The sequence below is a fragment of the Cryptomeria japonica genome, chromosome 6 (assembly GCF_030272615.1).
Source record: "Cryptomeria japonica chromosome 6, Sugi_1.0, whole genome shotgun sequence".
In the NCBI taxonomy this organism is placed as follows: Eukaryota; Viridiplantae; Streptophyta; class Pinopsida; order Cupressales; family Cupressaceae; genus Cryptomeria; species Cryptomeria japonica.
In genome coordinates this window covers 149,889,213-149,916,124 of record NC_081410.1, presented here as the reverse complement: position 1 = coordinate 149,916,124, position 26,912 = coordinate 149,889,213, and the positions used below count along the sequence as shown (strand labels likewise).

Sequence of the window (26,912 nt, the reverse complement as noted above, 5' to 3'; positions counted from 1 at the left end):
TACCATGCAAAGTTGTAAGGTTTTTTTTTGGTTGGGGGGAGTGGTGGGGTGAACAAGACAAAATGGAGAAGAGCACACTTTGAAAAGAGAACATAAGGCTTCCTGATTTTTCAATTCACAGTGCAGCTGCAGTTGCTGGGAGCCTTAAATATATGATCGATGAATTAGAAGGCCAGCAGGGCAAGGCTTTTCAGTTTCTTGTTGACACTTTTAGGAAGACAAATGAATTGAGAAATGGCAAATGTCTGTTGTTCTACCAGGCTTTGGAGAAAGAGGATGATTAAACAACCCAGAGAGTGAAGGACAAAATTGAGAGTCAAAATGGACAGATTTCATAGAAGACAACATAATTTATGACCGGAATGACAATGCTTCTAGCTATTTTTGTTCAATATAAATTACATATATATAGGATTTTACATCCTATAATATAGAAGGGTTGTTCCACCCCCTATAACCACTCCTTTATATTTATGAGTAGTTATAATAACTCAATACAAACAAATATCCATACAACCTTGATATATTATCCTACACATGATATTTGGCAAGCTATAACAACTTAACAAACATTATTATATTTATCCTAAAGAGTAGCTATGGGAATAGGAATGATGTAATATTCCTAACAAAAATTAAGGTACAAGATTATACTGTAATGTCCCCAATATATAAGTACGCAAATTTTGCCCTAATTGAGGTAGAGTAGGGTTTAAAGATACCTGTTACTTTGATTAAAACCCTGCAAGTGGGTTAGGAAATACACATAATCATAATTTTTTAAATAGATCTATTAATTAGAAAACAACAATCATGCATATATAAAGCATAGTCCTAATTACAAGTTTAAATTATGCTTGAGAGAATTCCTTCATAGAAGGGCATAGGATAGGACGACTAAGTGGGGTGCCCCAGAGACCATCTACCCTAGGCCCAAGGGTGGACCTTATCCCCCTTGGCCTCATCTGGCCTGTGCCATCCAAATGAGGTGGAGTACCTAGTGAGGTATTTGTTGTGACCTAATCACACATCACCCCATCCCAGATAGGGACCCCCTAACTTTTAGGTCCTTTTGGTTGTTTGGTCTTGGTTTTTTGTGGGTTTTGGTGGCAGTCTCGTCAGTCTCTCCCTGCTTTGCAGATGTTTGAGGGTCATTTGGAGTTAATCTGCTTTTTGTTTGAGCGAGTTTCATGAAGTCTAGGGCCTGTTTTGTCCCTTTTTAGGGTTTCTGCCTTTTGTCCTAGATTTTAGGGGTTTCTGTTAGGGTTTTGGAAAAACTGAACTTACGAATGGAATCAGGACCCTTCAAGGAACCTCCCAGTAAAATTTTAGCCGAAACGGGGCAACTTTCTATTTTTAGAAAGTTCCTATTTTTTAGGGATTTTACTGAGTCCCGGAATGTCATCATTTTGCCAAAAATCAAACTTACTATTTTTAGTAAGTTTATATTTATAGTAAGTCATCCCTGCATCCTGTCTAGGGGTCTAACGCTGACACTGAAGGTTTCTATTTTTGGAAAGTTTGTTCTGACAGGACCATTCAGGCAAGGTGACAAAGATCAGGCATTGGCGAATATTTCTAATTCCGGAAAGTCAGAAAGCAGACAGAGAAAGCCAGAAAATGGTTAAGTGATGAAAGCTCATTCCTGGTCCGGAAGAAGCTCAGAAATCCACCGAAGTCTGGAGGAAGCAAAGAAAGGATGAAATTCCTTCCAAGTCAAAAATCCGCCCCCAGCCAAAGACAGGCGCCAAAATGAAGCATGCATGGAGAGGTGGAAAATTGCGAGAATCCATGCCAAGGGTGAAATGGCGCCATGAAATAGAGTTGGGTGCTAAAATTAGGTTGCCTTGGAATTCACAAGAACATCAAAATTCCTCCTCCAAGGCAAATTTGCGCCTTGGCAAGGATGAGGGCGCCAGAATGGAGTGGTCGTGGAAGGACGGAAAAGTTGAAGATTCCTTCCCTTAGGTGAATTAGCACCCAAGAGAGGGAAAGAGCGCCAAATTGGGGGATGCAAGGAATCTATGGAGATGTTAAGATTCCTTCCCATAGGCAAATTTGTGCCCTAACAAGGAGGAAGGCGCTAAAATGGCATTCTCATGAACAATGCACTAGACAAAGGAATTCCTTCCTCAAGTCAAATTTGCGCCCTAGCACTATGGAAGGTGCCAAAAGAAGGCATGCATGAAAAGATGGAAAAGGTATGAATTCCTTCCCTGAGGCAAATTTGCGCCCTAACAGGGAGGAAGGCGCCAAAATGGTATAGTCATGGATAACATACAAAATGATGAATTCCTCCTTCAGGAAGGAATAGCGCCCAAGTGCTAGGTGAGGGCCCCAAACAAGGATGTTCGTGGAGAATATGAAATGAATGAATATCATCCACTACGTCAAAATTCCGCCCTACTCTCTAGCTAGGCACCAAAATCAAATATCCATGAAAGTCTAAGGCATGAAAGTCAAAGGTCAAGGAGGAATCGAAAATAAAAATCCCCTCGGGCAAATTTTTGAAATTTTTATTTCTAGACACCGAATCTTGTAGGGATATGGAAAATTTTATAGATTCGGAATAGTGGTGAAATTCTCTATCCAATGAACTTGGCTCCTAAATTTTAGGGGAATCCCTAAAAATAGGGGATGTTGAAGAGGGCGTGAAAATTCCTTCAAAAGTAGAAGACAACAAGTTAAAATGAAATCAAGCAAATCCTAAAAAGAAAATATCCTTCAATTTCCCTCCAAAGTTGGAAAGAATGGAAATTAATGAGGTGGAAAGGGGAATCTTCCAAGTATGACGCATGACTTAGTGCATTTAATGAAACTTCTAAATTCAAACTCACTCGCATGGGAAGTTTCTTTTGCATGGCGTAGTGATTGGGAAAGTATGACGCATCATGAATGCAATTGCTAATTTAATGCCTCCTAACTTAGCAAGACGTTTTGGAGAATTCTATATAAGCTTGGAGATGCATTTCATTTCTCACGTGCAGGATTCAAGAAAGAAGAGTTGGAGAAGTGAAGGGTGGTCATACTTAGTCTCTATTTTCATCATTTCCAAGGTGCTTCCTGGATGGCAGAATCAAGCAAGGCAGCTACCCTCTCCAGGCAGGCATTGATCAAGGCAGAAATGAAAGGTTTCCTTCCTCATTCCTAGCTGATTTCAAGGTGGGAAGAAATCAGTGACACTAATTTAGGCACATTCAATTTGGCTGCTTTCAAGATCAGAATGTTCGGAACAGCAGGGCACAAATGTCAAAATTGTCAAAAGCGGAATTGTTGCGGGAGCTGGTTTTCCTCCAGCTATTCAGTGCCCAGACTTGGTCCAAGAATATGCAACACATTATAATTTGGAGCGAAAGACAATCTCAACGCCAGATGGCAAGCTGCTAGCAACATTGACTCCAGAGTCAATTGGTGAGGCTTTCGGAATTCCTTCGCACTATTCCATGACATACAGGACCAGCAGCGGAGCTCAGGCAGTATATGAAGCAGGTCCCGCTAGGTGTGCTGATTTGATTAATAAGCAGTGGTTGCTAAAGCCTAGGGTGCATGCCTCCAAGATGCCAAAGACTCTCACTATCTTCGAGTTCAAGTAGGAGTATGTGGACCTGATAAAGATGCTGAGCAGAGTAATGGGGTGTTCACATTCTGTGAACTTTGAGGCCTGGATGTTCTTCTACATAGGCGAGATCATGAATTCAAATGGGCTAATCAACTGGGCTAGATTGATCAGTCACTACTTGCATGAGTAGTTGAAAAACTTAAAAGAAAAAAGGTCCCCGTCCTTTTTCATGAGCTCCTACCTGTTCTATATGCTTGCGCGAAGGGGAGGATTTGATGGTCTGCCAGCAAGAGGAATTATGGGTTGTGGACCAGCTCAGGTGAAAGTACATGAGTGTTATCCCTAGCTGCATCTTCACAATATTAATTCTTACAGGTTGGCGAATGACACCTTCACTATGTACTTGACACGGTTGATGTAGAAGAAGTTGCACGTAAGGGTGTTGCCGCAAGCAAGTGCCTTGGTCCAGAAGTATGGAGTTGCGTTCTTGCAATTTCCTAAATTCACCTACATCAGGACGCAAGGATTCTCATTCCAGTCATACAAATTGTCAAGATATCCATCAGACAAGCTCGTATTGTTGGAGCTCATGAGACAGTTAACTGCCTATGATCAATTGCAAAAGAAGAAGAAAAAGCAATCAATTGAATTCCCAGTTGTCTTGGGTGACTTCATGGAAATATGCCCAGGCTTGGAAGTCGCTGAAAGTGCAGTAGGGGAATTGGCATTCTATCGCCTGCTGTTTTATACATCCAGGGCTCATTATGATCCTTACCGCCAAATCAGGAAAGGTTGTTGGCGTCAAATTCATACACAAGTTTCACTTAGAAGATTATTGGGCAGGTGCTGAGGATGACCTTGAGGTCCGCCTCTACACCATTAGGTTAAGTGAAATTTATTAGGTGTCAGATCAGGTGAAGGAGGATTCAGATTTGGTACAACCTGAATTTGAGAAAGTGAAAGATCAGCCCATTCAGTTGCCAGATTGGTCAGAGCTCGAAATGGATGATTTGAGTGTCTTAGCTAGGCCAGTGCTGAAATTCAATAAGCACTAGATTGACAGGTAGATAAGGAAGTTGGCGGAAGGGAATGTTCATCTGACATATCATCTAATGGGAAGTCTAGATTCCCATAGTGGGGCAATCGAGGGCTCTTCACAGGTTCAGGCAGGAGGGGAAGTTCGGGTGGATAAAGGAAAAAAATGCCCCAAAGAGACCAAGGGCAGCAAAGAAGAAGGATATCCAGCAAGAAATCCCACAAGAGGTTCAACAGGAAGTCCAACAGGAAGAACCTCCACAAAAGAAAGCAAGGACAGAGAGGGAGCATTCACCAGCAAGTTCTTCGAGTGTGTAGGAGGTAGAGATGTTTCCACATCCAACGGGTCCACTTCCATAGAGCATTCCGGCACTAGATATACTCATCATTAACGCTTCAAAGGGACACCGTCAGCCAAGAAGTCAAAGGCAAGAAAGTCCCCTACATCAGGGAGAGCCTCGCTAGGATAGCTTCGTGGAAGCTATCCTTGGTGAGATGGAGGAAGAGTCACAGGAGCAAGAGCACATAGAGGACCATAGTCACTCCATCCCCGCTCCAGATTGGTTGGTGGGAATCCTGAGAAAGGAATCAGAAAGGGAAACTGATCCAGCTTGGGAGTTGGAAGAATTGTTGAAAAGGATGGATCAGCTAGCAGAAAGGAAGGCCACTCGGAAATTTTCCAAGGTTTTTAGGGAAGAATCTGGATCTCGGACCTTGCACATTGCCAAGCCTGCAGTAGATAAAGACAGAAGCAAAATCAGGCCAGAGGATTATGTTATCAGACAGATTGATCTTGGCCATGCTTCCACAGGTCAAGTAATGGGAGACTTTGAAGAATCTTCCTTAGCCATGAGGGAAAAGATGCTGAAATCAAAGGCGAAATGTAAGCGGCTGAGGGAAGAAAATAGAGCCCTATGCGAGTATATCAGGAGTTTCAAAAGACCCCTCAAGTAGGCATGTCCTTCATTCACTCCTCCTTCCTCCCTTCCTAAGGAAGTTGTTGATGATGCGGAAGTTATCAGAGCGATGGCGCAAAATTCTAGAGAATGGATAGAAGATGTTTACACTGTAGCGGGAAAATTCATTGAGGACCTGGCTCAGCTTCATTCAAAGTTCGTGGCCCTCCTGAGCAAATTAGAGGCAACAAAAGGATTATGGGAGGATGTGCACATATACCAGGACTTAACCATTCCGCGGCTCAGGGCTCTGACAAAGATTCCAAGGCAAATTTTGATTGATGGGAAAGTAATTCACGAGAATGAAGCTTATGACTTTCTCCGATGGTTCTACGCCATTTGTTCAGGAAAGAACACCTTCGATAAATTCAACGTAGAATCCTTTACTTTGAAAGAATCCATCAGAGGGGTGAAGGAGGAAATCATCAGTGCAATTGAGGCATTGTTCGTGAGGAAACTCAATGATGGTGGAATAACAGTGAACTCTCTGAAATCTCAGTTGCACGATTTCTTCTTCGTAGGTTCATTCCCTAAGGAGCATTTTGCAAATGTTTCTTCATTCTTTGGTATAATGAAGAAGACACAGGAAGTCATAATGGAGTGGGAGAGCTTCTTTGCCAAGAGCGAGGAAGAAATTGCCTTGATGGAATTTGACATTGAAAATGTGCCAAGTGTCTCCATCGGAGAGCTGGAAGCCGTCGTCAGCAGATTCATTGCATACGCCATAAATGAGCGGGATAATGGTCGTCCATTCTTGGACGAGAATCTTTTAGTTGAATAGTGGTGGCGTGTTTATTGCTGGGGGTATTTTGACTAAGTGTGGGTCCAGTCAATGCATGTTGCCGTCGCATGAGGAATCTTCTTGCATGCAGCCTCCTCATATATGGTTTTATGACAGATTCTCCATGCATGCCGCCATCACATGAAGAATGATGGACATTTATTCCTTGCATGGAGGTGTTTATTATATTGAGCATAATCAACATTATGGGGCGCATTTAATGCACTAGTGGGCGCTATTTTAGGCTTTTGAATTAGTTGTATATGGGCATGATGGGTTATTAATTACCGATTCCCACTTTGTTGCATCTTGAGTGGGGAATCTTCTGGGGTGAAACCCTAATTAGGGTTTGCATGGCCCGAGGCTTATATAAAGGGGTGACCCCCCTCATTTGTAAGGGAGGAGAGATTATTATCTGAGATTGTTGCATCGGGATTGTGAAGTAGCCAACTTAATACATTGTTCTATTTTGATGGTGTATTCTTGTTCTATTTTGGCAATCTGCATGGTCTTGCTCTCTTCAATTAGATTAGTTTTGCTTATATGTTGTTAGGAGAATTGGATTTGATAGGATCACTTGTTGCAGAATCTGAGCTCATACTTTTGGTGTGCAGCGGATTGTTGTATACCGTGCAAAGTTAGCCTGAGCCTTTTGATGTGTATACACTTAACTTCGATCATCAGTAAAGATTGTTTGATCCAATGGTCTATATTGATGATCTGGAAAACCTCCACGCACCCTTTGAAGATTGCACTGCCTTCGTGTAGTTGTGCTCTGCTGGCGAAACGAAGTGTGGTTTGATTTTGCATGAGTTGTCCCGTCTCCTGTTCTTAGGATTAGATTAGCTTTAGCATAGTTCTCTCTACCCCATTCTCATTTATTTTCTGCATAATTTGAAAAATCCAAAAGATCTAAAACTAGAGCTTCCATTGCAAATCATCCGTGCAAAAATCTTTGAGCTTGCATGAGTCTTCTTCAATTGAACACACGTAAGGCCCCTTGGGTTATCAGCAAACCCATCAAACATCTAAGTCACGCCCACGCACTGAAGGAACCTTGGGATTAGCCGTTTGAACTTTAAGAAATCCTAGCATACAGACTGATCTTCATCAAGAGAGGATAAGGTGACCGTTGGTGACTTTATTCTGTGTTAGACACTGTCATAAAAAACACGTCAACAGTATCCTATCACCCTTTTCCTCAACTTTGCCACCATTATCCTATTCCTTATGATTAATGCACCTATTTACCAAGATAGAGTGTATGAGGGCTCTTTTCAATAAGGTGCCTAGGAAGACCATCCTTATAGGCCCAAAGGCAGCACCCTCTATACTCCTTTGGCCTCATGGGACTCCCCGGTCTTATACCATGAGGTGGTGTGCCTAGAAGATGACCCCAACACGGTTCCCCTACTTGCAAACTCCTCTCCTACTATCTTGGTTGTAAGCATTTAGAACATATGCAGGTACATATTTTTCATATAATAGATTCACTACAGATATCATTACCAGATTTCTATTTACCGTGTCAATATATATACATGTATGTATATGTATATGTATACATGTATGTATATGTATATCTATCTATATGTATAGATATACATACATATATATATGTATAGATGTACATATATGTATCTGTATATGTATACATATACATTCATATATGTACACACACACACACATATATATAAATGTATGTATGTATGTATATGTACATGCGCGTGCGCACACACACACATATATACGTATCTATATATATATATATATGTATATACTAAGTCGCTAGGTTCGGCCAAATTTCTTCCTTGAAGTTCGAAATTCGCGGAACTTTAAAACAGAGTATAAAATTCGTTCAAATTCGTACATTGAAAAAAGTTAATATTTTTTAATCGCGATTTTAGGTTTTTTTCGTTTTTTTTTATATAAATGAGCGCCAAAAACCCATAGTCTTCAGTTCGCCGTGAGTCGTCGCTGGAGAAGTGTGGAAGTCGAAGGAAGTTGCGGTAGTCTGCGATAGTTTGCGGTAGTGTTCGAAGAAGTCTGTGTTCGACGCAGTGAGTTCGCCTTTGCCGCCGTGTTCGATGCTCTGCTAGTTCGCCTCTGCCGCCGTGTTCAACGCCCTGCCTCTGCCGCCGTTCTGCCAAGTGCTCTTGATGACTTAGAGTTATTTTAAAGTTCTAAAGTCTTTGATTGTTATTGTACCTTTTTGACAAAAGAACATCTTTGCAATCGTGAAAGCATATGTTTCCTATGGTTTATATTTTATAAAGGTGTCATCTTTTTGTAATGATTTCAAATCTATTTATCAATGTTAAACTATTTAGGCAATTTTATAGATATATTACATATATTTATTAAAAATTTTAAAAAATTACATATGGCGAATTTAATTCGAATTTTATACATTTCGAATTTTTTCCTTGTCTTCATTCGAATTTCAAAGCTGTTGAACTTCGAATTCGAATTCGAACCTGGTGACTTAGTGTATATATATATATACACACACATACATATCTATTTATATATGTACATATATACATGCATATATATAAGGAAAATACATCGTAAGATGAGAATATGCAAGATATGTACAAACGGCACTCCTTGTATTATGTGTAAGGAATCTCATACCAACTGTAGTAAGTAACCGATCTGTAGAATGAAGTGTTTTTGTAAGGTACGATTCAATGGTTCAATGATCCTTCCTGGTTGCTTGGCACGTTCCTTATATATCTCTTCTTTGGACCTAGAGGGTTGTGTCTCTTCCTCGTGGTGGCTGTTGTGGAAGAGTTGTATCTCTTCATAATTATTTGTTCCTTCATAACTATTGGTTAGGGATGTTTTATTCTGTTCTAACTGTCCCATCATAACATATCTTGATTAATTTACCTTTCAGAATTAAATATAATCGCTATTGGTGAGGGCCGAAGAAATGCTTTCAATGATCTTTACTTGGTTCGGTCTACTGCATAGTTTACAGATAATTAGGATGGGGGGGAAATTGTGAAGTCTTACTTCCAACAAGACAATTTCCCTGCTCTTCCTTAATGCGGATGAAGATGTCATTGTGAGGACATGACACCCCTTCACTGTACCCCTCTTGTAGACCCATTTCCCTCATGGCTGGAAACACTTAGAAAATATGAAGGAATACAGTATGACAAGATTAATGACCTTTCTAAGTTAATTTGTCTGCTGTATATTCGGTGCCTTATTGATTATATTCCGTGCTAGGTTCCATGATGATGATTGCCCCCTTCTGCCTTGACGTGGAGGGTCTCTTTATACCCTGTGCTTGATGTTTGTAGGATCACAAGCATATATTATTCAAATGTGAGAATTAATCAAATATGATTCCCCCCTTCTGTCTTGACATGTCCCCTGAATTGCTACCTCTTCCATACCGTGAGAATTAACTTAACTAATCCAAGTATAACCAGTATCTAGTATAAACGATCTTGTTTGATTATCTTTGGCAAATGTGAGAATTAATCAAGGTTGGTCACTTCAAACCCAATCTAGTCATCTTCAGCAAATATGATGTACTGTTAATGGTTGGACAATCTGATCAGTCCGGCCTCGTGTGATAGGCGGTAGGGAATGATAGTGAAATTGTGAGTTCTTACTTTGTTAGACTATTTCACCTCCAGGTTTCAATCGTGGATGAGGCATCAGATCAGGGGCATGACATATACCGATAGACAATTAAACATTTAAGTCACTTTGTAAATACTACTGTGAATACAATTGAGTGCTTAAGATATTTTTAAGCTTTGCAGGGGAGGATAACATAGTTGTCATCAAAATGATTAGCTAGAGGATATGGTGGCAGAGAGGTATGCCCTGAGCAGAAACCAAGAGTTTGAATGATTGTTTTGCCCTACAATTTGCTGAGTTGGCAAAGGGAAAGGAAGTTTAAATACAGCATTGTCAATTGGTTAAGAGTTCATTTACTTCCACACTATTATTTTGATGATCACTACTATCAAGCCATATACAAATGCATCAGATATTCTTACTCAGGCCTCATTTGGCAGGGATGCAGAATGGCATTAAGCTGATAACAAGAATTTGTAGCAGAGGGCAGCTGAATATTGGCAGCTATATGTGGATCAGGACAACCGGTTTATTTTGACAGAAGCTATATTGAACTAGAGATGGTTGAACTTCCAGTGCAATACATTATCTATTCTAAATCAGTAGTTTATTTTACCCAGCCTGTAATTTTACCTCTTTTCTAGGTGTGTGTAGGGTAGATGTGGGAGGTTTTTTGTGATTTACGTTGAAGAATGTTCTAATCACAAATACAAAATTTATATGGTTTTGGATATGTTTAATTGTAAACTTTTTACAGTTTTGATCCTTTGGATCACCACCTGGGTTTTCTGTGCTTAGCTGCCCATTTGCTTGTATAAATTGATGTTGCTCTACTATTATCAATTGTTACATTCTATATATATTATTTGATGATTGTATCATATATTTCTCTTCGGTATGGATGTTCATGCTGTTTGAAGTTTGAACATATGCTAAAGTAGCTCTAGAAAACTGTTAGGGCTGTTTCATTGTGACCTATATCAGTAGAACCTATTAATGAATATTATTTGGTAATTTCTCAATTGAATTTGAATTATATTTTGCTCTATTCTTAAGTATCAGAGAATGTACATGGAATAAATGGCCAAAGAGAGTTTCAGATGATTAAGATATCCAAAATTAATTCATAAGTAATATTTCTGGCAGTGCGAAATGCCCTTTAGTCAAATTTAACCTAGCTGCATTTAGTGCATTCTGCAAGTAGTTGATCTAAAAACCAACTAATTTACTTTAACTTTTAATCAGAGGAAAGTTGATTGAATACCTACATATTGTTATTGATTATTGCAATGCATTCTTTTTATTTATCCATTTCACAACAAATGTTCAGAGCTTTTGGAAAATTGCCTTTTAGACAATAGTCAATTTGCTCCAATTGTAGCTCAAACATTTGTCCAATACCTGAATATTATCATATAGAAGATTATAACTTACTATGATTTGTCTAACGGGTTTTGTGTGCAAGTTATTGTGGTGTTGAAATTTAGATTGATGCTTCCTTTTCCTGTAAATATGGACTCAAATGATTGCTAATTTCATTTCTATTGAAATTCTTGATTAATATAATGATTGGTAATCCCTTCGTATGTAAACTTTCCATGCTTTCATACATAAGCATCCACATTTTCTCTCTAACTCCTTTTAGTGCTGGAAATGCACACGCTAGGTATCACCTTTTGAAATGCCAAGTTATTGGACTTGGACAAAAGATGCAGTTATAAAAATGCAATTTGGGCCTCTTTATGAGTTAAATCTGATAGTATTATGCTTTTGAATTTTTTATTGCATCTGATTGGTGTTTTTGTGTGCAGATATAGCAGGAAAGTTGGTTGAAGAAACTTAGATCAATATGAGAGGAGCATCCAGAAAGGATTTTATTGTGTTGATATTGCCTGGTTTTAGATGCAATTGATTTCAGCTATCTTTTCAACAAGACCAATATGTGCAAGCTACTTGTCATATTTTGCCAATCACATCTGATTCAATAAAAATATCTTGGCAAAATTTTTCAATTCCTCTTTTCTAGGAATACGTCCGGCATTTTTGAAGGGCTTTAATTCAACACAAACTTTTTAATGATGTGCAGCTGATTATACTACTTATATGCTATTCATTTCCTTGAAGTTTGAAGTGAACACGTTCTAGTTGTAAAGCATTCAAAGTGTCAAGAAGATGACAGTTGATGATGAAAACTCAGTATATGTTGGGGGTCTTCCATATGATTCTACTGAAGATTCTGTTCGGAGGGCCTTCGAGATATATGGCACAGTCATTGCTGTAAAGGTTGGGTCAAAATGTTGTGTTCTTTTGTAATTGATTTCCATGTTGACTTGGGTATTATTATGGTTTGCCTGTTTCAGGATTCTTGGAAACGTATGACTAAAATGCTCTTTGCCTTTGTTTAAAAATTGATCTTGTCGTTTTGTTTAAATTTTTTTTTTGGTTATCTCGAGGCTCTGTCCAGATATTTATATATTCCAGATATGCTTCATCATACATCTTATCCAAGATATTCGGGCATCTACACATGAATTTGACATGAATAGACCTCTGCCACATGAATTATTCATTATCATCAGGAACATGTTTACTTCGATATTGCTTTTTAGTGCGGCAACATATCGCTTATCTTGATTGATCGGTGGCACTTCTGGGCCTCTTGGATATATATTATTCTATTACTGTTGCAATTGTTCGTAATTTGGACTCTTCTTTCAACTTTGCAATGCGGTTGTGTTACTGTCGGAGAAAGTTTGATCAGATCTTAGGTTGGTCAGGTCTGTTGGTGGCCCCTCATGCTTGGACTAATCTCAAAGTTATTATACTCTGCATCACGAGAAATTATGAAGGTTTCACTATTTCAAGGAATCTTGGGCTGCAGACCAAGTTTTCCAACGTTTATTGTTTATGATCATTATTGTCTAGCTTGTGTTAAACAATGTGGCGACAGAGCTTGATGGTAAGTTTTGAAGAATTTATTTCTAGATTAAATTGTCTTCCAGTATGATTATTTCAAAGGAAATGTATAGCTTGGAACAGCGGATTAATATTGGCAAAGTAGAAGTTGACCATGTGCAAATATATATTCTTAATGCTTATCATTGGAAGATGGCTCTTGGAATCACTGGGTCTTTTCATTTTGCTCCTTCCATATTTTTTTTGAGAGTCGCTATTTTATGTCTGTAATTAGCATTTTATTTACTTCCTGTAAAAGAAAAGGCATTGGCACATGCCAAAAATTATGTTTCTAGTTTAAGTCATGTACCTTACTCTAGCTTACAGAACACACTTCTTATTTGTCGAAGATAATTAAATGGGAAATGCTATAAAATCATACCATATAAATTAGTTGGATGAGTTATATGATAGTATTTGTGAGCATTTTAAGCTATATAACCAGTCATATTAGTTATTTAATATGATTTTACAGCATTGCCATTGTTGCCAACCTCCTTTTTAGCTGTAAAAATCCTTCTCTTGCCTGTATACTTTTACCTGCAAAATCTACTGCACACTAGTAGCTGCACAATTATAAATGATAAGAAAACTAGAGTGGGAATAGTTATCATCTTGAGCTGATGGGTTATATAATTGTAAATATTTGTTGTTGTATCTTGCAAAATATTAAGAGACATGGTGTGGTTGGACAGTTGTGGATTTTGAAATTTGTGAAATCTGTAGAATATCTAAGTTGAAAGGTCAAACATATTGTTTAAATACTATTTAATACATAGTTACCACTTGCTAGGTTTGAAAAATTTGATTCATTCAGTAGGCCCTAAAAGTTCAGAAATTTGGAATTAAAAAAAGGGGTAAAATTTCATTAGAAATTTAAACATCTGGACCAAAACAGACAAATCCAGCCAGTCCCAAAAATCTGGATTCGACCAGAATTGGAAACAGTGAGTTAATATGTTTTTCTAATGGAAAGTCTGAGCTTGTCAATGCTAATCTGTTATATATCTATCATAGATTCATACATTTCATGTTTATTCTATTTGTTTATGTTCCTGTGCCCATAATTGCGAACATGTGTTATCAGAGCCATTGAGAGATCTGAGCCTGTGAACAAGAATACATGTAGTGAGGAGCTGTGGATGTCTGTTGTGAGTAATAATATAGTTACTGGAATTTGTAAAAGACTAGAGAAGTCACCAGAGAGTATTTTGAAACACTGAAAAGATAGTGAATAGAAAACAGAATGCATGAAATAGGGAACTTTGTTAAGAAAACATTTTTGTAAAGAAGATTGAAGTTTCCCATTGATAGCTTTAGTATAGATTCTATAGAAGAAACTATGAGAGAAGAATTTGGAAATTTCGAAGTGCCTAAACTAACACTTTTTATGTATGAAACTCAACTAGTCAATTCCATCTATTATAGACTTGTTGAGGGTGATATTTAATATATATAATTTTTGTGTTTCAATTTGTAATCTTCAAAATCTTATTGACAAATGATTTCCTGTTGTCTCATTTTCTCTATGGTTTTCAGACATGGTTCAGAGCAACCATAAGCTATAAAATATTAGTGCCGAAATGCAATTGTGCAGGTTCTTCCAAATGACTGTAACATTTTGGCAGTTCTGTATTGGTATGGCGAAATAATGCATCTTCTGTCTCTATTGTGAAATTTAGTATGCCTGTAAGTCGCTAGTACTTTTATCATAAATGATTCTCGAAGCCAACAATTGAGCTTTTTATCCTTCATCCTGGTTTTATGTATAGCTCATAGCCTTTCAAGATCACTTATATGCTTGGCTCTCCCATCTCTCATTTAATTTAGTATTGGCCTTATGTTTCTCACTTATGCATGATATTTAACTTTCTCCAACCTCTTCCACCACCTGTTTGTGCTGAGAGCTTTAAGAATGAGGTAATAACACAATTACCCTTTTTTGGAATTTTGCCATTCTGAGGAGTTCTCCTTTACTTTATGTAGTTTACCACCTCTTGCCAAGCTGCCAAAATGAAGTTTTCTAATCAATGTATCTAACTTTTAAGTAACTTGTTTTGCCCTTTTCTACAAATCTTTCCAGCCAGCAGTTCAAATTCAAGTGGGTGATATGTCTCCATCCTGCTATGTGTTCTTTGCATGTTTTATTGGTGAATGGCTTGTTATTCCCCTGTTGATTGTCTCTCCTTGCGTCCCTTTTCCTTCCGCTTCAGGATGGACTTTGTGAGGTCAGTTTAATTTAGCTGTGTATGATTATATACCATAAAAAAGTAAAATCAATGATTTCCATCTCCATTTGTAGTTGGGTGTTTCAAGTTGTTTCTTTCCAAATGGGAAGTCTTATGATGGAATTCCTTTGGAAGAATTATTTGTAAGACTCCATATCCTTAGTAACATCCTCCTTTTGCGGGAGGTACTAATAATGAATATGCTTTCTCAGATTGCTTTGACCGTGGTACTCACCATTTAATTTGGTAGTTAGTAGACAAGTTTTTTATTTCCTTCCTATTTGTATTTCAAAGACTGGATTGGTAATGCTATTTCCTTCCCTTATCCAATTCAGCTTTACCTTAGGAAGCTTCACATTGCCTGATTTACCTTTCAGTATCCACAAGCTGCGATTGGGTTTCCTTGTTGAGGTATTAAAGCTTTGGCATATTCCTTAAAGCTCAAACCCCTTATTTCCATATTTTCATTGTCCCTCAGGAATTTTATTTTTGCATAAACTGATCCTTTCCAGTTTCCACCAAAAGTTCTTTCTGTTGTGACCTTAGGGTCTTGGTATGGAGATTTTGAGCTTGATTCAATACATTAATACATCCGGTTTCATTAGGTGTGAACCCTTTAGCTAATAGGGGAATTCACCTGTCAAAATGGTCTTTCATTTAAAATGTTGCAATAATTAATTAATAAACCTGTAAAGGTTGTGTGAATTGCTTACCCTAATCACCTATCCTTTACTTGTGTGCTGAGTAAATTCTATTTAATGTAGAGGTCTCTTCCCTGTCAATACGATTAGATCACCTGACACTGCTGAGTCCACATACTATATTGAAGTTGCATTATACCATGTTACATGTGGCTTAGCGTTGTGGTTTTGAACTATCTTCTCTACTGCCGAGTTATATCATCTTAAAACTACAACCATAGAGGCTGGAAAGGGAAATTTATGGTCGTCTATGTCCACAATTCATAATAAAACTCAACCAGTTTACCATGAGTATCTATGGAGCTCTATATGGTTCGATGCTTGAAATTTGTTTGTCAGTTGTGTATGTTCATCAATTACGGGCAAAATTAGGCATCTGACACTTATTTGTTTGTAAAAAGGTTTTAAAACATGATTCCTTCCCCTAGAACTTTGCAGTCATTCTCCTTTGAAAAATACAAGAAATCTTCCAAAATGCAAAAATGGCACAAGACAAATGTGCTTTTGTGAAATAGGTTTATTTTTATTAAACAACTCATAGTATGGGCATGTTTTAGGGTATTTTCTTCATGTTTTAAAGTTTAAAAATCACTTTAAACATTTGTTTATGATGTTTTTTTTATATTGTGGTGTGTCGTAGGAGTGCCAAGGAGCATATGAGAGAAGCCTTGCTGCCCTAGGTACTTTGTGGGTATGGCATTGTTCTCCTTTGAAAAATACGAGCAATCTTCCAAAATGCAAAAATGGCAAAACAAGAATGAGTTTTGCAAAATGGGTTTATTTTTGTCAAACAACTTATAGTGTGGGCACATTTTAGGTTTTAGCCTTTAAGGCACTTTTAAGATGTTTTTCTTTATGTTTTAATGTTTAAAAATTAAAAACCAACTAAAAAATTTGAGATTGTTTTAAAACGTACAATTGTGTCTTGTGGGAGCACTTTAGGAGCACCCATGGAGCAACCTTGCTGCCCTAGGTACTGGCATACCCATTGTAATATGGGAAAAGAGATCCTAGACTAATCAATGCATTAACCTAGATCAATTCTTCTCCCATACAACATTGGAATATGAACGAGCTTGGCTATTATCCTCAAGGAAGAGCCAAGCTGCTTGGGTTCACACTCCTTTGTTGCAAGTGATAAGGATTGAGTGTGTGCAATGAACTATGCTAATGGTAACCAAATTGATCAATTTTGACAAAATGCAGATGGTGCAAAATAGAAAGGTAGATTTAGAAAGAAGATTTGAGAAGGTGATATAGAAAAGAACTTGGAGCCTAAAATTGGAGCTAACCAAACAAGACGGTAGCGTTGGGTGCTAGTGTCCAGATGTGGTGAAAATTGGAATCATGAACTGAAGCAAATTTAGTGAAGGTCTGGGCACCTGTCATTGTAAACTAGGGCAAAAGTGGCAAGAGAGTAGCATTGGGTGCTAGCGTCTTTAGGGTTTTTGTGATTTGAAGTTTGATGATATTTGTCACAGTCCACTCTATTCTCCTGTATCTTTATTGCAATTAGAATCGTACAGATTTGAGGTTGTACACATGAAAGAGGAGAAAAGGTTGTTTTGTATAGGGGCTTGCCTCAATGAAACCCTGTGTACTCTCAGGGGACCAAAGGCAAAACAAATGACATAAGTGCTGTAATGGCAAAGTTACTTTAGATGGGAAGCTTGTTGTGACGTTTTCACACATCGCCCCATTGCAAATGGGGACCCCCACTTTTTTCTTGGTAGTGTAGTTGTCTTAGCTTAGTCATCTAGCTTGGCAATAGTTTCTTTAGTCTTCAACCTCTTGCTGGTGAGGAAATGCAATGCCTTTGTCGTTAGGATGTGATCAAGTCGGGCAATCTAGCAGTAGTCAAGTCTCCCTTTAGACTAGTTTGGAGTCTTCTTAGCTCTAAGTGCTCAAGTGATAAGTGAGAGTCAAGTGATAGGTGAGAGTCAAGGTGAGTCTTAGGTGTGATGTGTAGTCAAGTGAGTGCACACCCTTAGGTTAGAACGTAGAAGCGAGGATCAATCGAGAGAAGTGATGATCAATTAGTTAAGATGAAGTGCTTGATCAAGATGACTCAAGGTCTAAGTAGCGATGAAGAGAAAGAAAGCATCAAGTCAATCTTGTAACAATACTATCTTTCACTTGGTGAAGTCGATGGACTTGAGAGATGAAAATGAGTTTTGTCCACCACCTCATGAAATCCACGCCTAGGCAAAATCCATGACTTGGTGACCTTGAGGTGATGGTGAACAAAGGTTGCACTTAATTGAATTTAGCCTTAGAATCCTCCAAGTTTGCAAACAAAGGTCTTTGATGATCAACTTGAGCAAGTAATGACGAAATCAACTTGAGGTGGAAGTCATTGGGTTTGACCACGAGTCACCAAAATCCACGACCTTGCTAAATGCACGACCTTGTGATGATGACTCCAACCAGTCTTTGAGTGCAAGAAATTCATAGCTGGGAGTCATTGGAGGTGTTGATTGAGTGAGTTGCATCATCCTCAAGTGTTGATGAGCAATCTTGAACTAGGTGAAGTGAAATGAAGATCAAGTTGAGGTGGAGGCCACACTTGCAATGTTTGTCCTTGAGTTGCTCAAATCCATGACCTAAGGGTGTGGTGATGACTTTTTCCCTTGGGTGATGAAAATCCATGATCAGCAAGAATCCACTACCCTCCAAAATCCATGATCAGCAAGAATCCACGCCCTTCTAAAATCCACGACCAAGCTGGGGTGTGAGTGTGACCAGCAAGGAGATATAAAAGCACATTAAGCGATGGAAGTAATTAAATGTTGATAAACAAGTCAGCTTCTTAGAGATGTGAACCATCAAGGGATAAGATGCTTATAAAGAGGACAGATGATCATTTCATTTGATCATCTCAAACAAATTCGGTTGATGAGCAGATCACAGCAAACATCAGGACAAGGACAATTCAATCAAGTTATAGGGCAAATTCAGTCAAGGAGAGGACATTTCAATCTAATATCACAGCGATTTGCATCAAGCAAGAAGAAGCAGTTCAAATCAGAAGCAAATCAAGGAAAATTAGACATAAAAGAGGATAAATCAGACGTGGAAATCAGAGATCAAGTCACTATTTTACCTTTATTTAGGATGCATATTAGATTGGGGGTTGGTCAAATCTGTCTATATCGTATGTGTTTGATGCTATCCTTGTTTGTTTTGCAGGCAATCCATGGAATGATGGTGGATGCAAGTGAAAGAGCTCAAGCGATGCATAGAGATGATAACCAGCAAGGCAGAGGAGGAACATCCAGAGATAATTTCATCAACAGTAGATTGCAAGGAGAAGCATAGGATGATTGAATGATGGTGAAGGAAATCTCAGCAGCTTGCGGAGGTCAAGGTTCAAGGAAGGATATTAGCATAGTCAATGAAGAGGTGCAGCTCTTGATTGGATGCAAGACTTAGCAAGATGGTGAAGGGGTCGAGATTCATTGGCATAGAGAATGAGGATCAGCTCCAAGATAACATCAGGTGCTGATGAATGAAAGATGAAGAAGACATCAATGAGCATACAAGATCAATAGCTAAGGTATTCAAAGACATCACAATGATGAAGAAGGAAATGTTATAACAATCTTGAATTTCCTCCTGAAAGCCAAGATCACAGTCAGTATGTCAAGGAAATTCCAATACTAGGTATACATTCCAAGGTTGAAAGGTGAAACACATCATAGGGTGGAATTCCCAAGTATGATGAAGGATAGGTGAAAGTGATCGAGTCAGATAAGATGATGCAATTTGGGAATATCTCTCTCCATCTCATCCATCATGGAACAATTGAAATGTTGAGTATCAAGAGATATCGCTCAACCACAAACACTTGTGGTGATCAAAGATATATACATGTTGAGGTGGTGACAACTCACCTTCATTCATCAATCAAGGTCAACACATCCAAATACATTGAGTTTGATGCATCCAAGAGTGGAGCGACATGTGTCACTTCATCAAATAATGTTATCTTACCTAACCTCGATTCCTATTGGTTAGAATTTAATGTTGGACACATGTCCTACAATGTAATTTTATCATTGGTCAAGCATTAAATGTAATGGAAAGTTTGTTGTAACTAACCCTAATTAGGGTTTTATCTTGTAATCTTGGCCATTGATTTGGATTTGATCTTGGTCGTTCATTTGTAAAGGGAAGTCTATTAAAGGCTTGCTCTCCTCATTTGTAAAAAGGAAGTTTAGAAGAATTAGAAATTAGATTAGAAGTAGAGTAGGAGGAGAAGGCAGAAATTGTTGCCAAGACATGTAAATAAACATACTTTTCATTGAATTTATGGTGAATGGTGTTGTTTCTTTTACATATTGTATGATTTCTTGTTATATCCTCATGTTAGATGAAGTTCATTGATTGTGATGGAGTAATGTGTGGATGTTGATAATTCCTTGGTTCATACTATTTGTGGTTGGATGATTTTCAATTACAGTGCATAGTTAGCTTGAACCTCGAAATGTGCTAAGTTCAATTGTGGATATGTTTATTCAAGTTGTGCTAGTGTATTGGGTATTTAGATGTGTGTTCATGATATGGAAACCTTTCATTTCCCTTGGAAGATTGCATCGGTTTTGTGTAGTTGTTGGCAACATGGCAAATCAAAGCTTTGTTTAAGGAATGTGTCCGTCCAAGCATGATCTAGTGCTATCATTGATCTTAGGAGTAGATTAGATTTCTCTAAACCTTCAATCCCTTTTGTCTTTTTTTTCAAATCAAGTAAGATTTCATGTTCCAGCAACATTCATGTTCAATGTAAGCCCCCCTTGTGATTCCAGCAATGTCACATCAAACCATTGAGTTATTTACACGTCAAGACCTGATAGTAGAAATCTTGGAGTTACCTCGTATGATCACACAGTTTAGCATTCAAGAGGATTTTGTTGAAGAGAGGATAAAATACGTGGTTTTTTATTGTGTATGAAGTGCATAAAAAACACATCAACAAAGCTTTTGCTTGGATCCCACACAAGGTGACAATGTAGTGCTCTTAGAAGTCTTGCAAGTGTTAGTGTATAACATGATAATAACAATAAATAAGAAACATTATCAATACTTGAGTGTAGCTTCTCTTTAATGAAATTTGCAGATCGTAGTGTGCTTGAGTGTTAGAAGTGTAAATAGATTCCCTCTTAGAATTAGATCCTCAAATGAGAGAGAGAGGGTTGTTTATATGCTTCTAAACATTTGTCGAAGATCTTTTCAAGCTAGGTTGACAAGGTACAATGGTCAAGACACCAAAGGCTGACATTTGAGTTTTTCACCTTTTTGAAAATCACATGGACACTAGTGCCCAGTGCTAGTGTCTTGACATTGCTTGCTCCTGAAGTGCCAAGTGTCGAAGGATTCAACATAATTTTTTAATCGGGCCCCAAAATAGTTATATTACAAACATAATTAATCATTAATGCAAAAAGCTTACCAAATCTAGTGTGAAATTGTTAGGAGTGACAAATTATGATGCTACACCTACTGGGTACTTGGGGTTGCAAGGCCACACCATGGACATTCTTGGGCTGCTCTTGTCACAAGACTAGCATCCAACTCGGTTAGGTATGGGACCGGGACCCCATAGTGAAGAATTCAGTAACATAGCATCTTTTCCCTTGGTCCTTTGGGGTTTAAACCAAAGTGTTGAATTATTTTGTGTCATTGATGTCAAGGCTGTGCTGTTTGCTGGAAATGTATGGCTCGAACTTGCCACATTTTATCCAAATATCGCTGGATTCTCTTTTGGTATTGGATTTGCCTTTATTCTCCATGTCAACTGGAGATGCATACGTGTATGCTGAAGATGTTTCTTTTTCATTTCATTGGCATTGTGGAGTGTTTTGTAACGGATATTCTCTCTGCTGTGCGTATCTCCTTGCTGTAGGTGTTAGCTGGAACTGAGGCTTGTTAGTTAATTGTTAACATTCTTTTTCTGGAATTGTCTCAAGCTGGGATGGAGGCATTTTTTTCTTCTGAGATTCCACGTTCTTTATTCTTAAAGAATACGTTTTTTTGTATTCTTCTGGTGGGCATTCTGTTTGGTTGTTGGCGTGTGTGTGAAGATGTGGGTGCATTGCTGCTGTCTCTTCTTACTGTCAGAGCTATCAGAAAAGAGTGCGTTATCTTTATCATTCTCTGTATGGAGCTGCAATTTCTTCATGTGGCGATTGTGATGTGAATCGCTCTGATATTGTTCTCTTGGAAACGTTTTTGTGCTTAAGTGGTCGATATGCATTGGGTATCATTTGTTTGTGTTGGAAGGATTTCAAGATATGAGATTAAAAAACGCATGTCTTAAAAATGTGTTTTAGTTCTTCATTTTTTTTCATGATCTGGGCAGCAATGATATCCTTTGAATATGAAAGTGATATCATGCTAATCATATATGAACAGCAGTCTCATAAATGTATAATCTTTTGGTGACGGTGTTCTTAAGATTTTTTTTGAGCTGGGATTAATGGGAATACATAGTGTTTGTCAAGAAGTTGTTTTAATATAGATGGTATTGGGCAGTTCAAAATTTTCAAAAAGCAAGCAGAAAAAGATGGAGTTATTGTTAGAAATGGCTGATGTGGTTTCTGAGGAGTGAATATTGACTGGTCATATATTCTTTTGTGTGCTGTTTCAAGTTGAGCAGAGAATACATATATATGTGTAGAGCTTGTGAAATTTAAAAAAAAAAATTATTCAGCTCAACTGTGAGTTTATTAGGCGTGGAGCGTATATGTCTGCAGATATGAACTACAAAAGAGAAATGCATTTTTCTGACACTGAGTTGGATTGTAGTGTGTTTACAGTGAACTTTAATACAGAGATGAGTCTTGCTGAAGATATATTGAGTCCTGTGTGTTTTATGTTCTATTGTATATATCAGTGATCTCTTCTTTGTAATTTTTCCTATTATGTCTGAAAATGTCTCTTACAGAGTTGGTGCTCAATTAAGAGGTTGGTGCCTTTTTGTTCAGAGTTGGTGCTCTTCATGTGAGTTTCAGCTCACCGTTGTCATCGGGTTGGTGCCTACATGTTTTAATGAAAGTCTTTATTGTCGTGGTTTTCTTTTTTTTGATTGGTAACAGGTTAATATTTGTATTGCTTGAAAGGAGAAATACATGCCTTCTGCTACTCTGCAGCGTTCCACTATCTTAAGACTGTGTGGGGTCTCGCCCCTACAAAATTAAAATGAAACCCGAGACAGAAACCACACTAGCTATGCTACCACTAAGGTTACATTCCTTACAACAAGGAAAAACCACCCAAAAAACCGACGGCCAACTCAGGAAACCAACCTACCGGAACCAGCCAAGGGCCTCCTCCCTGGAGAAGTTGGGGATAGCATGATTGGGTCCTGCATTGGGCTGCACCATCCTAGCACTTGTGATTCTCGGTCGTCCTCCTCGCAACTCACTGCGTTCCACGATCTTTGCACTCCGTGGGATTTGGTTACGCACCAGCGATCTCCCATTTTCACCAATCGGAGCTTGTGACTTCACCAAGGTCTGCTTGCCACGCAGTTTCGCCCGCTCCGTCGGTCCCATCTTCTGCACAAAGTCCAGCAGATCCCGCCATCCTTGCATCCTCCAATTGGGTTTTCAACCGAGCGAGAGGCCGACCACACCACCAGAGGCTGCACTGCATCATTCTGCTCGCCTAAGCGCCTCCATGACCCTTGCTCCATTCTCAAACCCACACCTCTCTGCACGTCCCACCACCTCCGCCAGGCCACTCGACCATTTTGGTCTCAGCACAAGAGACGCCACCCGCGACACCTCCTCCCTTGAACTTCCCACCGTCAGTGCCAGTGCCACAAATAGGGACGATACGTCCAAATTTGTTCGCGGGCGACAGTCAGTGTCTAGGAATTCGTCCCCTAACATCAAGCGAACAGCCATCCAAAATTCTTTCTCATCCATGCTATTCTTCAGACGATGGCTTGAAATAGGGTCTCGAAAGGCAGGCATTTGGCCCAAAGTGAGCAGTGAAAAGTTTACTTCCATCGTTCCCCTGCCACACAGGCAAAACACAGCGCTCGCAAGAGAAATTGCAATCCTTTGCGCAATGCCAAAAAGAAAACGAGGACCATAATAACACAACCCGCTGCCACCCCATCCATTTATTACACCGCACGCGCCACCTCACACCACACATCGCCAACAATCCAAAGTTCCATTCACTGTCATCATTGCACCTACGCCGCCATTTCTCAACTTGCTGCCATTGCGGTGTACTCAATCCATGTGAGCCATCCCCACCCCTCAACATGCATATCTAAAATGGTTCACGCATAGTTCATCACAACTTCTTGGGTTCCCCTTTCATACTCAAAGCACCTTCATACAAATTCTAAGGGATCCAAATCCCTTAAGTCTTCAAAGAAATTAAAATGTTCAGACAAGGAACCATTTGCACCTACGTTCGAGAGCACATAAGCTTCTGCATTCCCTTCCCTTAGAACATGCGATACTTTAAAATCCTCAAACCCATTCAGTTTGTCATGTATTCTTCTCATATCTTTATCCAGGTGCCAAGCATCCATCCTACCCCTAGTGATGCCATTCACCACTATCTGGGAGTCCCCTTCAAGGTGTAGTTTTTTCACCTCCATTTTTTTCGCCATAAAGAATTGCTTCAATTGCCGCCTGACACTCAGCTTCATTGTTAGTGCCATCCACCAATCTCTTTGCTCCAAGTGCTAAAATACTACCTCTCTCATCTCGAGCTATGACCCCTGCATCGGAGATCCCGGGATTCCCCCTGGATGCCCCGTCAAAGTTGATCTTGATCCATCCCCTGTCTGGCGGTATCCACACATGACTTTTATCACCATCCCTAGGAGGATAAGCCCTCAAAAGCCCATTAGCAGGCCTATTGCCATGGTGTTTTACCCATTTGGGTTTTGCACGAGATAATCCTTGTGTTCGTTGTATCCATTGTTCTATCTCTTTCATTTGATTCTTATTGTAACTAAAAGTTTCTGAGATACTGATTCACCCCCCGTCCTAGTATCTCCGTTTTGGTTAACACAAAGATCACAACTAAAGACAAGTCATCTGAATTTTGGTGGTTTGTGGGCTATTCTAGAAGTTAATCTAACTGATCTGGCCTTTGATGATCAATATTCCATTTAAACTGAATTCTAATAAAGCCCTTATTCATCACTCTCATGGATTTAAATACCCTTGTTTTTGGATTCATAATCACCAACTAATAAAACCTTGCATTTTTTGAATCCCACACATAAAAACCAAAGCAAACCATCTTTATATCAGCTCTTTAAAATTTTTTACCACATCATCTTGCAGTTCAAAGGAGAATTATTTGCAATAGATTCTCCCTTGGTATGCTACCATGTATTTCCTTTCTACTCTTGCTTTTGGGCCTCTCTTTTTGCTTTAACAAAATATTTAAATATTGTCTTCACAAGTAAAATTGATTGATGCCACTTCTTCCTCAGAATGAGTTGCCTGCCTTGCCACTTCTGTATGTACACTTGTGTAGACAAGAATCATTGATAGAATTTTTTCATTTTCAGGAATAAGGACCCCACGTATTGAAAAAACCAACCAACCATCTTTGTAACAGAAAATAAGGACCCCACATGTTGAAAAAATAAACCAACCATCTTTGTAGGGACTCCTTAAATTCTTTTTTGTTGCATACTTTCCCTTGGTATGTTACTCTGCATTTCCTTTTCCATTCTCTTCATAAGTTAAATGATTGATGCAATCTTCTTTAGGTGAGTGCCTCATCTTGTCATGAACTACTTATTTCATGACTATGGTGTTGTTCTTTAGAAGACTATGGTGTTCAGCCTCCATAGCCTGTTCCCACTCAGGTATTCCTTAAGCCTTTGAATATGTCTAAGGCACATGGATACTGTGAATGTTGGCTATAAGAGCAAAGTTCACTGTGTTCTTTTGCTTGCTCTTGCTTCTAGTTGAACTACCCTTAATGAGTTCATCATCTCGAAGATCACCAATGGTCATAGCCCACCGGTTAGGTTGGAGAGTAGAAGTAGCAACATCCAAATTAAGAATGTCAACATGACCTTGGGTATCTGGAACAAATTCATCTGGATGCTGATCCAGATTCTCTTGAGGAAAGTCAGGTGGTGCAATGTCATGCCTGGATGACTCTACAACTTCAAAGTCAAAGTCATTTGAATCCCTCCCATCAAGTGGAGCTAGGGGAAGGCGAACACCCAAATCCTTAGCCTTTAGAGGCTGATCCTCAAGGCTTGGAGTAGTAGAGGAGAGATAAAAGGGCCCGCTTTCTTCATCAACCACAACATCATGACTAAAGATGAGATGATTAGTGTCTACATCAATCCAGCCTATAAGCCCTATGATTATCACTATAACTAGTGAACATGAATTTCTGGCTCTTGGAATCCAACTTTGTGCACTTGGCATCTGGAATCCAAACATAAGCAATATAGCTGAAGACTTTCAGGTGCCTGATTTTAGGCTTCTATCCAGACCATGCTTCTTCTGGAGTCATCTTCTTAATGGCTTGTGTAGGAGACTAATTTAGAAGGTAGATGAGAGTGTAAACGGCTTCAGCCCAAAATTTCTTTGGAACATGTCTATGCTCCAACATAGACCAGGCCATTTTGGTGATTGTGCAGTTTGGCTGCTCAACAACATCGTTCTGCTGAGGGGTGTAAGGTGCGTTAAGATAACGCTTAATGCCATGTGTTGCACAAAAGCTGGAGAAATCAGAAAAACAAAATCCCCCCTCCTTGTCTAACCTAAGAGTGACTATCAGACAATCAGACAATTTTTCTACTAAGGCCTTAAACTTCTGAAACATGCTAAACACCTTTGATTTGTTTTTAAGAAAGTATGCCCACATTCTTCTAAAATAAATAATAGAAAATACCTGGGTCTAGTGACTAAGGGAGTGTTCATTGGTCCACAAACATTTGCACGAACCAATTGCAATACTTTGGAGGCTCTCCAAGAATCACCATCTGAAAACGAAGTCCGATGTTGCTTTCTAGCCTGACAAGCTCCACAAACTCCATGATTGTAAGTCTAAATCTCAGGTAAGCCAACAACCAAACCCTCCCGAACTAGT

At 38.9% G+C, this 26,912-nt stretch overlaps 1 protein-coding gene across 8 annotated transcripts in view; it reads left to right on the top strand.

Moving 5' to 3' along the window:
* Window positions 1–26,912, top strand: part of LOC131064998 (uncharacterized) — a 161,070-nt gene that overhangs the window by 46,366 nt on the left and 87,792 nt on the right. For 6 of the 8 annotated variants that reach the window (XM_057999367.2, XM_057999363.2, XM_057999365.2 and 3 more), the window contains exon 2: window positions 11,746–12,217. In XM_057999367.2, coding sequence (XP_057855350.2) covers window positions 12,107–12,217 — 111 coding nt within the window. In that variant the 5' untranslated portion in view covers window positions 11,746–12,106. Of the gene's footprint in view, window positions 1–11,745; window positions 12,218–12,398; window positions 12,894–26,912 lie in introns of those variants that run through there. The other 2 variants (XM_057999368.2, XM_057999369.2) reach the window with 2 other exon arrangements.